General features: G+C 48.9%; 1 protein-coding gene across 4 annotated transcripts in view; it reads right to left on the reverse strand.

Annotated features, from left to right (window-relative positions):
* Positions 1 to 2,243: 2,243 nt before the first annotated feature.
* Positions 2,244 to 14,995, reverse strand: part of VDAC3 (voltage dependent anion channel 3) — a 524,928-nt gene continuing 512,176 nt past the window's right edge. For all 4 annotated transcript variants that reach the window (XM_063931745.1, XM_063931743.1, XM_063931744.1 and 1 more), the window contains exon 9: positions 2,244 to 3,076. In XM_063931745.1, coding sequence (XP_063787815.1) covers positions 2,985 to 3,076 — 92 coding nt within the window. In that variant the 3' untranslated portion in view covers positions 2,244 to 2,984. The remainder of the gene's footprint in view (positions 3,077 to 14,995) is intronic.

Below are 14,995 nucleotides of genomic sequence, written 5' to 3' on the forward strand. Positions count from 1 at the left end.
TCCACACCAACATCGTCCTCATACATGTCGACACACACGTACCGACACACAGCAGACACACAGGGAATGCTCTTATCGAAGACAGGACCCCACTAGCCCTTTGGGGAGACAGAGGGAGAGTTTGCCAGCACACACCCAAGCGCTATAATATATATGGGAACAACCTTATATAAGTGTTGTATCCTTATAGCAGCTTAAATATATAAAATATCGCCAAAAAAGTGCCCCCCCTCTCTGTTTTACCCTGTTTCTGTAGTGCAGTGCAGGGGAGAGAGTCCTGGGAGCCTTCCTCACAGCGGAGCTGAGCAGGAAAATGGCGCTGTGTGCTGAGGAGAAGAGGAGAATAAGCCCCGCCCCCTATTCCGGCGGGCTTTTCTCCCGTAGTTTGCAGTATCTGGCAGGGGTTAAATACATCCATATAGCCTCAAGGGCTATATGTGATGTATTTTTTAGCCATAAAAGGTATTTACATTGCTGCCCAGGGCGCCCCCAGCAGCGCCCTGCACCCTCCGTGACCGTTGGTGAGAAGTGTGTGACAAACAATGGCGCACAGCTGCAGTGCTGTGCGCTACCTTCAAGAAGACTGAAGAGCCTTCTGCCGCCGGTTTCTGGACCTTCAATCTTCAGCATCTGCAAGGGGGGTCGGCGGCGCGGCTCCGGGACGAACCCCAGGGTGAGACCTGTGTTCCGACTCCCTCTGGAGCTAATGGTGTCCAGTAGCCTAAGAAGCCAATCCATCCTGCACGCAGGTGAGTTGAACTTCTCTCCCCTAAGTCCTTCGATGCAGTGAGCCTGTTGCCAGCAGGACTCACTGAAAATAAAAAACCTAAAAACTTTTTCTAAGCAGCTCCTTAAGAGAGCCACCTAGATTGCACCCTGCTCGGACGGGCACAAAAACCTAACTGAGGCTTGGAGGAGGGTCATAGGGGGAGGAGCCAGTACACACCACCTGATCCTAAAGCTTTAGTTTTGTGCCCTGTCTCCTGCGGAGCCGCTATTCCCCATGGTCCTGACGGAGTCCCCAGCATCCACTTAGGACGTCAGAGAAAATAGGATTTTGGTTACCTACCGGTAAATCCTTTTCTCGTAGTCCGTAGAGGATGCAGGGCACCCGCCCAGTGCTTCGTTTTCCTGCATGGGTTAATAGTTCAGTGTTACCTGGTTCCTAAGTAAGTTCTGCATTATTTGCAGTTTCAGCTGTTGCCGAGTTGTTCCGGCATGTTAGCCGGATTTGCCTGTTGTGTGAGCTGGTATGAATCTCGCCACTATCTGTGTAATTCCTTCTCTGGAAGTATGTCGTCTCCTCGGGCACAGTTTCTAGACTGAGTCTGGTAGGAGGGGCATAGAGGGAGGAGCCAGCCCACACTATTAATCTCTTAAAGTGCCAATGGCTTCTGGTGGATCCGTCTATACCCCATGGTACTAATATGGACCACAGCATCCTCTACGGACTACGAGAAAAGGATTTACGGGTAGGTAACCAAAATCCTATTATCCCTCCCCCCAACGGCCGTCACTGTCAATCATGTTGTGGTCGCATCCATTGGGGATGCAACAGCAATGTGTGTGCCGGCAACTGTGCTGCGAACCACATTAGCTCCTGGTTTTGAATGACCCCCCATGTACACTAGCCATCCAGTACTCCTATGGACATACTGCAAGCTGTCAGGGCAATATTGTACTAAATTCTCAGGCATACTTACATTATTCTATAGGCAGCATTGATCTTACCTTTTTAATTAATTGCATTATATGGTTAGAAGTCCTTCCACATTCTACAAAACTTGAATACCCAGTCAGCCTTTGTAAAATAAACATGTTCTAAGTGGGGGAAGGGGGGGGTTTATCTACTAGCTTGACTCTAAATCAAAGTGTTAAAGTAAAGCTGCAGAGTTTCTAGAATACCTGGCAAAGCAAGCTTTGTATGCCCCATCATCTGTCCGAATGTAAATTCACAGCCTCTAGCTGCATTTGCTGCCAATTCGAGATAAGACCCCTAAGAAAGAAAGCCACAATATAAAAATTAGAGATGAGTGGGTTTGGTTTTACTCTGGTCTCAAAACGGCATCTTATTGGCTCACAGATGTCGAGTGTTTTGGATAGCCAATAAGAAAAATCCGTTAGACATGAGTAAAACTAAACCCGCACATCTCTAATAAAAATCAGTAGTTCTGCAAATTACATTTTCATTTTAGGTTGTCAAGTTCAGAACATGTCAGTCACTAATAACACGAGAACTACACTTTCTAATGTGCAGGTGGCCATCTTTATTACAATATCTCAAACATTCATTTACTCAATGAAAACACTCTGGACAATGGGCGTGCATTACTCTTATTCACTTGAATCACGTAAGCTTTAAATTTCATCATCGCAAAGACCAACTTCACGAGAAAACCTCCCCCCACTTATGACAGTACATTTTCCAATATTAAATTAACTTGGAGGGCAAGGTATGAGAAGACAGGTTCCATGGCTGCAAATTAGGCAGCCTGTATTACAAGTAGACAACTCAAACACAAAAGAGCTCAGTTTAGGATTATGAACACATGGCTTCTTTTTATTAGTGTTTTTTTTTTTTTAACCTAGACACAGTAGTATTTGGTGTGTACAGCAACTAAAAGAGGTCTTTAAAAGTAATGTAACGTTTCTGGATTAGAAATCCAGGAATGGGAAAACAATTTGTGTAGAACTACTCGGAGAAGATTTACAAGCAATCATCTATGGATCTTTCCTTATTAATAGTCTGGTGACTTATGGCCATATCAACATCTCTGCAGAACTTGTGTGAAGATGTGGAGGTGGCCCCCATGGAGCAGCCACGTTCACAGGACACTACTCCTGAACTTCCATGCACTGCTCCTGGTGATCCATTGGCACTGCTCGTACATCTCATGCTTGTGCGGTCACATCTGTTCTGTGGGCATCTCTGGAGGGAGGTAAGGTCGGGACTGGTGGATCTTCATACAAGACCGGTCTCTACATTATGCTTCCAGCTCAAACCCCAGCCCCACCTTGTGGCTGCCAGCACTAAAGTTCTTCCCATTGATCAGAGCAGAAAGGGTCAGCTTCACTCCTGAAAGAAATATATGAATGTATAATAAACTGTATCCTACATATGTACAGGAGTCACACCTCTGACATAAGGTTGTATTCAGGAGAATTGCCCTATTTGTACATGTGAACTAATGAAATAAAATATAGAGGATGTAGAGGGGAAATCGAAAATACAGTTGGGTTTAAAGGGGGGTATTTGCCTTATTGGTCCACTGTGCATAAATTCATGTAAAAATAAGAATTTACTCACCGGTAATTCTATTTCTCGTAGTCCGTAGTGGATGCTGGGACTCCGTAAGGACCATGGGGAACAGCGGCTCCGCCGGAGACTGGGCACAACTAAAAGAAAGCTTTAGACTACTGGTGTGCACTGGCTCCTCCCACTATGACCCTCCTCCAGACTTCAGTTAGGATACTGTGCCCGGAAGAGCTGACACAATAAGGAAGGCTTTTGAATCCCGGGTAAGACTCATACCAGCCACACCAATCACACCGTATAACTCGTGATACAATACCCAGTTAACAGTATGATAACAACTGAGCCTCTCAACAGATGGCTCAACAATAACCCTTTAGTTAAACAATAACTATATACAAGTATTGCAGACAATCCGCACTTGGGATGGGCGCCCAGCATCCACTACGGACTACGAGAAATAGAATTACCGGTGAGTAAATTCTTATTTTCTCTGACGTCCTAAGTGGATGCTGGGACTCCGTAAGGACCATGGGGATTATACCAAAGCTCCCAAACGGGCGGGAGAGTGCGGATGACTCTGCAGCACCGAATGGGCAAACTCTAGGTCCTCCTCAGCCAGGGTGTCAAACTTATAGAATTTAGCAAACGTGTTTGACCCCGACCAAGTAGCTGCTCGGCAAAGTTGAAGAGCCGAGACCCCTCGGGCAGCCGCCCAAGAAGAGCCCACCTTCCTCGTGGAATGGGCTTTCACTGATTTAGGATGCGGCAGTCCAGCCGCAGAATGTACAAGCTGAATCGTACTACAGATCCAGCGAGCAATCGTCTGCTTTGAAGCAGGTGCACCCAACTTGTTGGGCGCATATAGGATAAATAGCGAGTCAGTCTTTCTGACTCCAGCTGTCCTGGAAACATAAATTTTCAGGGCCCTGACTACCTCCAACGACTTGGAAGCCTCCAAGTCTTTAGTAGCCGCAGGCACCACGATAGGTTGGTTCAGATGAAAGGCTGATACCACCTTAGGGAGAAATTGGGGACGAGTCCTCAATTCTGCCCTATCCATATGGAAAATCAGATAAGGGCTTTTACATGACAAAGCCGCCAATTCTGATACACGCCTGGCCGAAGCCAAGGCCAACAACATGACCACTTTCCACGTGAGATATTTCAATTCCACGGTTTTAAATGGCTCAAACAAATGTGACTTTAGGAAATCCAACACCACGTTGAGATCCCAAGGTGCCACTGGAGGCACAAAAGGGGGCTGAATATGCAGCACTCCCTTAACAAAAGTTTGAACTTCAGGCAGTGAAGCCAGTTCTCTCTGGAAGAAAATCGATAGAGCCGAAATCTGGACCTTAATGGAACCCAATTTTAGGCCCATAGTCACCCCTGACTGTAGGAAGTGCAGGAAACGGCACAGCTGAAATTCTTCCATTGGGGCCTTCCTGGCCTCACACCACGCAACATATTTTCGCCATATGCGGTGATAATGGTTCGCGGTTACTTCTTTCCTAGCTTTAATCAGCGTAGGAATGACTTCCTCCGGAATGCCCTTTTCCTTCAGGATCCGGTGTTCAACCGCCATGCCGTCAAACGCAGCCGCGTTAAGTCTTGGAACAGACAGGGCCCCTGCTGCAGCAGGTCCTGTCTGAGCGGCAGAGGCCATGGGTCCTCTGAGATCATTTCTTGAAGTTCCGGGTACCAAGCTCTTCTTGGCCAATCCGGAACAATGAGTATAGTTCTTACTCCTCTTCTCCTTATTATCCTCAGTACCTTTGGTATGAGAGGAAGAGGAGGGAACACATAAACCGACCGGTACACCCACGGTGTCACTAGAGCGTCCACAGCTATCGCCTGCGGGTCTCTTGACCTGGCGCAATATTTTTCTAGCTTTTTGTTTAGGCGGGACGCCATCATGTCCACCTGTGGCCTTTCCCAACGGTTTACAATCAGTTGGAAGACTTCTGGATGAAGTCCCCACTCTCCCGGGTGGAGGTCGTGCCTGCTGAGGAAGTCTGCTTCCCAGTTGTCCACTCCCGGAATGAACACTGCTGACAGTGCTAACACGTGATTTTCCGCCCATCGGAGAATCCTTGTGGCTTCTGCCATCGCCGTCCTGCTTCTCGTGCCGCCCTGTCGGTTTACATGGGCGACCGCCGCGATGTTGTCTGACTGGATCAGTACCGGCTGGTTTTGAAGCAGGGCTTTTGCCTGACTTAGGGCATTGTAAATGGCCCTCAGTTCCAGAATATTTATGTGCAGGGAAGTCTCCTGACTTGACCATAGTCCTTGGAAGTTTCTTCCCTGTGTGACTGCCCCCCAGCCTCGAAGGCTGGCATCCGTGGTCACCAGGACCCAGTCCTGTATGCCGAATCTGCGGCCCTCTTGAAGATGAGCACCCTGCAGCCACCACAGCAGAGACACCCTGGTCCTTGGAGACAGGGTTATCAGTCGATGCATCTGAAGATGCGATCCGGACCACTTGTCCAACAGGTCCCACTGAAAGGATCTTGCATGAAACCTGCCGAATGGAATTGCTTCGTAGGAAGCTACCATCTTTCCCAGGATCCGCGTGCAGTGATGCACCGACACCTGTTTTGGTTTTAGGAGGCCTCTGACTAGAGATGACAGCTCCTTGGCCTTCTCCTCCGGGAGAAACACTTTTTTCTGTTCTGTGTCCAGAACCATCCCCAGGAACAGCAGACGTGTCGTAGGTACCAGCTGTGACTTTGGAATATTTAGAATCCAGCCGTGCTGTTGTAGCACCTCCCGAGCTAGTGCTACCCCGACTAACAACTGCTCCCTGGACCTCGCCTTTATCAGGAGATCGTCCAAGTACGGGATAATTAAAACTCCCTTCTTTCGAAGGAGTATCATCATTTCGGCCATTACCTTGGTAAAGACCCTCGGAGCCGTGGATAGACCGAACGGCAACGTCTGGAATTGGTAATGACAATCCTGTACCACAAATCTGAGGTACTCCTGGTGAGGATGGTAAATGGGGACATGCAGGTAAGCATCCTTGATGTCCAGTGATACCATGTAATCCCCCTCGTCCAGGCTTGCAATAACCGCCCTGAGCGATTCCATCTTGAACTTGAATTTTTTTATATATGTGTTCAAGGATTTCAAATTTAAAATGGGTCTCACCGAACCGTCCGGTTTCGGTACCACAAACATTGTGGAATAGTAACCCCATCCTTGTTAAAGTAGGGGCACCTTTACTATCACCTGCTGGGAATACAGCTTGTGAATTGCCTCTATCACAGCCTCCCTGCCTGAGGGAGTTGTTGGCAAGGCAGATTTGAGGAAACGGCGGGGGGGAGATGTCTCGAATTCCAGCTTGTACCCCTGAGATACTACTTGAAAGATCCAGGGATCCACCCGTGAGCGAGCCCACTATTCGCTGAAATTTTTGAGACGGGCCCCCACCGTACCTGGCTCCGCCTGTGGAGCCCCAGCGTCATGCTGTGGACTTAGAGGAAGCGGGGGAGGACTTTTGCTCCTGGGAACTGGCTGTATGCTGCAGCTTTTTCCCTCTACCTCTGGGCAGAAAGGACGCGCCCTTAACCCACTTGCCCTTATTGGGCCGAAAGGACTGTACCTGATAATACGGTGCTTTCTTTGGCTGTGAGGGAACATGGGGTAAAAATGTAGACTTCCCAGCTGCTGCTGTGGAAACGAGGTCCGAGAGACCATCCCCGAACAACTCCTCACCCTTATAAGGCAAAACTTCCATGTGCCTTTTAGAATCTGCATCTCCTGTCCACTGCCGAGTCCATAACCCTCTCCTGGCAGAAATGGACATTGCACTTATTTTAGATGCCAGCCGGCAAATATCCCTCTGTGCATCCCTCATGTATAAGAGTGCGTCTTTAATATGCTCTACGGTTAGCAATATAGTGTCCCTGTCTAGGGTATCAATATTTTCCGACAGGGAATCTGACCACGCAGCTGCAGCACTGCACATCCATGCTGAAGCAATAGCTGGTCTCAGTATAACACCTGTGTGTGTATATATAGACTTCAGGATAGCCTCCTGCTTTCTATCAGCAGATTCCTTCAGGGCGGCCGTATCCGGAGACGGTAGTGCCACCTTCTTTGACAAGCGTGTGAGCGCTTTATCCACCCTAGGGGATGTTTCCCAACGTGACCTATCCTCTGGCGGGAAAGGGTACGCCATTAGTAACCTCTTAGAAAATAAGAATTTACTTACCGATAATTCTATTTCTCATAGTCCGTAGTGGATGCTGGGGACTCCGAAAGGACCATGGGGAATAGCGGCTCCGCAGGAGACTGGGCACAAAGTAAAAGCTTTAGGACTAGCTGGTGTGCACTGGCTCCTCCCCCTATGACCCTCCTCCAAGCCTCAGTTAGGATACTGTGCCCGGACGAGCGTACACAATAAGGAAGGATTTTGAATCCCGGGTAAGACTCATACCAGCCACACCAATCACACCGTACAACTTGTGATCTGAACCCAGTTAACAGCATGATAACAGAAGGAGCCTCTGAAAAGATGGCTCACAACAATAATAACCCGATTTTTGTAACAATAACTATGTACAAGTATTGCAGACAATCCGCACTTGGGATGGGCGCCCAGCATCCACTACGGACTATGAGAAATAGAATTATCGGTAAGTAAATTCTTATTTTCTCTAACGTCCTAGTGGATGCTGGGGACTCCAAAAGGACCATGGGGATTATACCAAAGCTCCCAAACGGGCGGGAGAGTGCGGATGACTCTGCAGCACCGAATGAGAGAACTCCAGGTCCTCCTCAGCCAGGGTATCAAATTTGTAGAATTTTGCAAACGTATTTGCCCCTGACCAAGTAGCTGCTCGGCAAAGTTGTAAAGCCGAGACCCCTCGGGCAGCCGCCCAAGATGAGCCCACTTTCCGTGTGGAATGGGCCTTTACAGATTTTGGCTGTGGCAGGCCTGCCACAGAATGTGCAAGCTGAATTGTACTACAAATCCAACGAGCAATCGTCTGCTTAGAAGCAGGGGCACCCAGCTTGTTGGGTGCATACAGGATAAACAGCGAGTCAGATTTTCTGACTCCAGCCGTCCTGGAAACATATTTTCAGGGCCCTGACTACGTCCAGCAACTTGGAATCCTCCAAGTCCCTAGTAGCCGCAGGCACCACAATAGGCTGGTTTAAGTGAAATGCTGAAACCACCTTAGGGAGAAATTGAGGACGAGTCCTCAATTCTGCCCTGTCCGTATGAAAAATCAGGTAAGGGCTTTTATAGGATAAAGCCGCCAATTCTGAGACACGCCTGGCTGAAGCCAGGGCTAACAGCATTACCATTTTCCATGTGAGATATTTTAAGTCCACAGTGGTGAGTGGTTCAAACCAATGTGATTTTAGGAATCCCAAAACTACATTGAGATCCCAAGGTGCCACTGGAGGCACAAAAGGAGGCTGTATATGCAGTACCCCCTTGACAAACGTCTGAACTTCAGGAACTGAAGCTAGTTCTTTTTGGAAGAATATTGACAGGGCCGAAATTTGAACCTTAATGGACCCTAATTTGAGGCCCATAGACAGTCCTGTTTGCAGGAAATGCAGGAATCGACCCAGTTGAAATTCCTCTGTAGGGGCCTTCCTGGCCTCACACCACGCAACATATTTTCGCCAAATACGGTGATAATGTTGCACAGTTACATCCTTCCTGGCTTTGATCAGGGTAGGGATAACTTCATCCGGAATGCCTTTTTCCTTCAGGATCCGGCGTTCAACCGCCATGCCGTCAAACGCAGCCGCGGTAAGTCTTGGAACAGACATGGTCCCTGCTGGAGCAGGTCCTTTCTTAGAGGTAGAGGCCACGGGTCTTCCGTGAGCATCTCTTGAATTTCCGGGTACCAAGTCCTCCTTGGCCAATCCGGAGCCATGCGTATAGTCTTTACACCTCTCCTTCTTATGATTCTCAGTACCTTGGGTATGAGAGGCAGAGGAGGGAACACATATACTGACTGGTACACCCACGGTGTTACCAGAGCGTCCACAGCTATTGCCTGAGGGTCCCTTGACCTGGCGCAATATCTGTCCAGTTTTTTGTTGAGGCGGGACGCCATCATGTCCACCTTTGGTTTTTCCCAACGGTTCACAATCATGTGGAAGACTTCTGGGTGAAGTCCCCACTCCCCCGGGTGAAGATCGTGTCTGCTGAGGAAGTCTGCTTCCCAGTTGTCCACTCCCGGAATGAACACTGCTGACAGTGCTATCACATGATTTTCCGCCCAGCGAAGAATCCTTGCAACTTCCGTCATTGCCCTCCTGCTTCTTGTGCCGCCCTGTCTGTTTACGTGGGCGACTGCCGTGATGTTGTCCGACTGGATCAACACCGGCTGACCCTGAAGCAGAGGCCTTGCCTGACTTAGGGCATTGTAAATGGCCCTTAGTTCCAGGATATTTATGTGAAGTGACGTTTCCATGCTTGACCACAAGCCCTGGAAATTTTTTTCCTGTGTGACTGCTCCCCAGCCTCTCAGGCTGGCATCCGTGGTCACCAGGACCCAATCCTGAATGCCGAATCTGCGGCCCTCTAGGAGATGAGCACTCTGTAACCACCACAGGAGAGACACCCTTGTCCTTGGAGATAGGGTTATCCGCTGATGCATCTGAAGATGCGATCCGGACCACTTGTCCAGCAGATCCCACTGAAAAGTTCTTGCGTGGAATCTTCCGAATGGAATCGCTTCATAAGAAGCCACCATCTTTCCCAGGACCCTTGTGCATTGATGCACTGACACTTGTCCTGGTTTTAGGAGGTTCCTGACTAGTTCGGATAACTCCCTGGCCTTCTCCTCCGGGAGAAACACCTTTTTCTGGACTGTGTCCAGAATCATCCCTAGGAACAGTAGACGTGTTGTTGGAATCAGCTGCGATTTTGGAATATTTAGAATCCACCCGTGCTGACGTAGCACTACCTGAGATAGTGCTACTCCGACCTCTAACTGTTCCCTGGACCTTGCCCTTATCAGGAGATCGTCCAAGTAAGGGATAATTAAGACGCCTTTTCTTCGAAGAAGAATCATCATTTCGGCCATTACCTTGGTAAAGACCCGGGGTGCCGTGGACAATCCAAACGGCAGCGTCTGAAACCGATAATGACAGTTTTGTACCACAAACCTGAGGTACCCTTGGTGAGAAGGGTAGATTGGGACATGGAGATAAGCATCTTTGATGTCCAGAGATACCATATAGTCCCCTTCTTCCAGGTTCGCTATCACTGCTCTGAGTGACTCCATCTTGAATTTGAATCTTTTTATGTAAGTGTTCAAGGATTTTAGATTTAAAATTGGTCTCACCGAGCCGTCCGGCTTCGGTACCACAAACAGCGTGGAATAATACCCCTTTCCCTGTTGTAGGAGGGGTACCTTGATTATCACCTGCTGGGAATACAGCTTGTGAATAGCTTCCAATACTGCCTCCCTGTCGGAGGGAGACGTTGGTAGAGCAGACTTCAGGAACCGGCGAGGGGGAGACGTCTCGAATTCCAATTTGTACCCCTGTGATACTACCTGCAGGATCCAGGGGTCCACTTGCGAGTGAGCCCACTGCGCGTTGAAATTTTTGAGACGGGCCCCCACCGTGCCTGAGTCCGCTTGTAAAGCCCCAGCGTCATGCTGAAGACTTGGCAGAAGCGGGGGAGGGCTTCTGCTCCTGGGAAGAGGCTGCCTGGTGCAGTCTTTTTCCCCTTCCTCTGCCCCGGGGCAGAAATGAGTGGCCTTTTGCCCGCTTGCCCTTATGGGGACGAAAGGACTGAGTTTGAAAAGACGGTGTCTTTTTCTGCTGAGAGGTGACCTGGGGTAAAAAGGTGGATTTTCCAGCCGTTGCCGTGGCCACCAGGTCCGATAGACCGACCCCAAATAACTCCTCCCCTTTATACGGCAATACTTCCATATGTCGTTTGGAATCCGCATCACCTGACCACTGTCGCGTCCATAACCCTCTTCTGGCAGAAATGGACATCGCACTTACTCTTGATGCCAGGGTGCAAATATCCCTCTGTGCATCTCGCATATATAGTAATGCATCCTTTAAATGCTCTATAGTTAATAATATACTGTCCCTATCCAGGGTATCAATATTTTCAGTCAGGGAATCCGACCAAGCCACTCCAGCGCTGCACATCCAGGCTGAGGCGATTGCTGGTCGCAGTATAACACCAGTATGTGTGTATATACCTTTTAGGATATTTTCCAGCCTTCTATCAGCTGGTTCCTTGAGGGCGGCCGTATCGGGAGACGGTAACACCACTTGTTTTGATAAGCGTGTGAGCGCCTTATCTACCCTAGGGGGTGTTTCCCAACGCGCCCTAACCTCTGGCGGGAAAGGGTATAGTGCCAATAATTTATTAGAAATCAGCAGTTTATCGGGGGAAACCCACGCTTTATCACACACCTCATTCAATTCATCTGATTCAGGAAAAACTACGGGTAGTTTTTTCACACCCCACATAATACCCTTTTTTGTGGTACTTGTAGTGTCAGAAATGTTCAACGCCTCCTTCATTGCCGTGATCATGTAACGTGTGGCCCTACTGGACATTACGTTTGTCTCCTCACCGTCGACACTGGAGTCAGTATCCGTGTCTGGGTCTGTGTCGACCATCTGAGGTAACGGGCGCTTTAGAGCCCCTGACGGTGTTTGAGACGCCTGGACAGGCACTAACTGATTCGCCGGCTGTCTCATGTCGTCAGTTTTTTTGCAAAGTGCTGACATTGTCACGTAATTCCTTAAATACGACCATCCAGTCAGGTGTCGACTCCCTAGGGGGTGACATCACTAAAACAGGCAATTGCTCCGCTTCCACATCATTTTCCTCCTCATACATGTCGACACAATCGTACCGACACCCAGCACACACACAGGGAATGCTCTGATAGAGAACAGGACCCCACGAGCCCTTTGGGGAGACAGAGGGAGAGTTTGCCAGCACACACCAGAGCGCTATATCTGTATAGGGATAACCTTATATAAGTGTTTCTCCCTTTTATAGCTGCTGTATTTATATTAACTGCCAAATAGTGACCCCCCTCTTTGTTTTACCCTGTTTCTGTAGTGCAGGACTGCAGGGGAGAGTCAGGGAGCCGTCCTTCCAGCGGAGCTGTGAGGGAAAATGGCGCTTGTGTGCTGAGGAGATAGGCTCCGCCCCTTCACGGCGGCCTTTTCTCCCGCTTTTTTTAGGAAAACTGGCAGGGGTTAAATGCATCCATATAGCCCAGGAGCTATATGTGATGCATTTCTTTAGCCATATAAGGTTTAAACAGTGTTTTATTGCGTCTCAGGGCGCTCCCCCCCAGTGCCCTGCACCCTCAGTGACCGGAGTGTGAAGTGTGCTGAGAGCAATGGCGCACAGCTGCGGTGCTGTGCGCTACCTTATTTGAAGACAGGAACGTCTTCTGCCGCCGATTTTTCCGGACCTCTTCGCTCTTCTGGCTCTGTAAGGGGGCCGGCGGCGCGGCTCCGGGACCCATCCAGGCTGAACCTGTGATCGTCCCTCTGGAGCTAATGTCCAGTAGCCAAGAAGCCCAATCCACTCTGCAGGCAGGTGAGTTCGCTTCTTCTCCCCTTAGTCCCACGATGCAGTGAGCCTGTTGCCAGCAGTACTCACTGAAAATAAAAAAACCTATTTAAACTTTTACTCTAAGCAGCTCAGGAGAGCCACCTAGATTGCACCCTTCTCGTTCGGGCACAAAATCTTAACTGAGGCTTGGAGGAGGGTCATAGGGGGAGGAGCCAGTGCACACCAGCTAGTCCTAAAGCTTTTACTTTGTGCCCAGTCTCCTGCGGAGCCGCTATTCCCCATGGTCCTTTCGGAGTCCCCAGCATCCACTAGGACGTTAGAGAAATTACCAGTTTCTTAGCCCACGCTTCTTCACACACTTCATTTAATTCCTCAGATGGAGGAAAAACAACTGGTAGTTTTTTCTCTCCAAACATAATACCCTTTTTTGTGGTACCTGGGGTAACATCAGAAATATGCAACACATTTTTCATTGCCTCAATCATATAACGTGTGGCCCTATTGGAAGATACATTAGTCTCATCGTCGTCGACACTGGAGTCAGTATCCGTGTCGACATCTGTGTCTGCCATCTGAGGTAGCGGGCGTTTTAGAGCCCCTGATGGCTTTTGAGACGCCTGGGCAGGCACAGGCTGAGAAGCCGGCTGTCCCACATTTGGTATGTCGTCAAACCTTTTATGCAAGGAGTCGACACTGTCGCGTAATTCCTTCCACAGAACCATCCACTCAGGTGTCGACCCCGCAGGGGGTGACATCACATTTATCGGCATCTGCTCCGCCTCCACATAAGCCTCCTCATCAAACATGTCAACACAGCCGTACCGACACACCGCATACACACAGAGAATGCTCTGACAGAGGACAGGACCCCACAAAGCCCTTTGGGGAGACAGAGAGAGAGTATGCCAGCACACACCAGAGCGCTATATAACACAGGGATCCCACTATATATTAGTGTTTTGCCCTTATAGCTGCTTATATATATATATATATATATATATATATATATATATATATATATATACACACACACACACACACACATATAACACTGCGCCTAAATTTAGTGCCCCCCCTCTCTGTTTTACCCTTATGTAGCTTGACACTGCAGGGGAGAGCCAGGGAGCGTCCTTCCAGCGGAGCTGTGAGGAAAAAATGGCGCCAGTGTGCTGAGGGAGATGGCCCCGCCCCTTTTCCGGCGGACTTCTCCCGCTTTTTCTGGAATTCTGGCAGGGGTATTTTTACACCTATATAGCCTTCCTGACTATATATGGTATAGATTTGCCAGCCAAGGTGTATTGTATTGCCCTCAGGGCGCCCCCCCCCCAAACTACCACCAGTTAGGTAGGTTCGCTTCTTCTCCCCTTAGTCCCTCGCTGCAGTGAGTCTGTTGCCAGCAGATCTCACTGTAAAATAAAAAACCTAAAATATACTTTCTTTCTAGGAGCTCAGGAGAGCCCCTAGTGTGCATCCAGCTCAGCCGGGCACAAGATTCTAACTGAAGTCTGGAGGAGGGTCATAGTGGGAGGAGCCAGTGCACACCAGTAGTCTAAAGCTTTCTTTTAGTTGTGCCCAGTCTCCTGCGGAGCCGCTATTCCCCATGGTCCTTACGGAGTCCCAGCATCCACTTAGGACGTCAGAGAAATACAATTTTCATCACTGTGCATCCATCCTGGTAGTCCATGGGAACCAGCAGTTGTCTGGCTGACTTCTCCATTCCCAAGTACAGGATACGGAACCACCAAGACCCACCCAACCTAATTTTGAGATTAAGGGGGATATGTATTTGGACTTCCACAAAGAACGGAGAAGTTGCCAAAGGTCACGTAATGTGAAAATGGCTTGCTAGAAGCTGTTTCGCTGCTATGGCCAACTTCCATAGCTGACCTACCACAGGGAACAAAGTAAAGTAAAAGCACATGTCCCAAACTGATCACTGATTGGTAAGACAATCATTTGGGGCTGGATACATGTAGGTAAACCCCCTACCACGATCTGTGTCTAAAATCCTATAAACAAGGGGTCGGAGGCCCAAGGAAAGGGTGCACAGTATCACTATATCACAACCTGTAAGCAGCGCTGTGTGTGCAACTCCTCTTGTAAAAGCCTGCTTTCTAATTCACTCCACTTTGTGTTCCTGTAACCCATGATTAGACACGAACACACGGCTGTGCTGCGCTAAGCCCAGCTTCCTGCCT

Source organism: Pseudophryne corroboree, chromosome 6, assembly GCF_028390025.1.
Source record: "Pseudophryne corroboree isolate aPseCor3 chromosome 6, aPseCor3.hap2, whole genome shotgun sequence".
In the NCBI taxonomy this organism is placed as follows: domain Eukaryota; kingdom Metazoa; phylum Chordata; class Amphibia; order Anura; family Myobatrachidae; genus Pseudophryne; species Pseudophryne corroboree.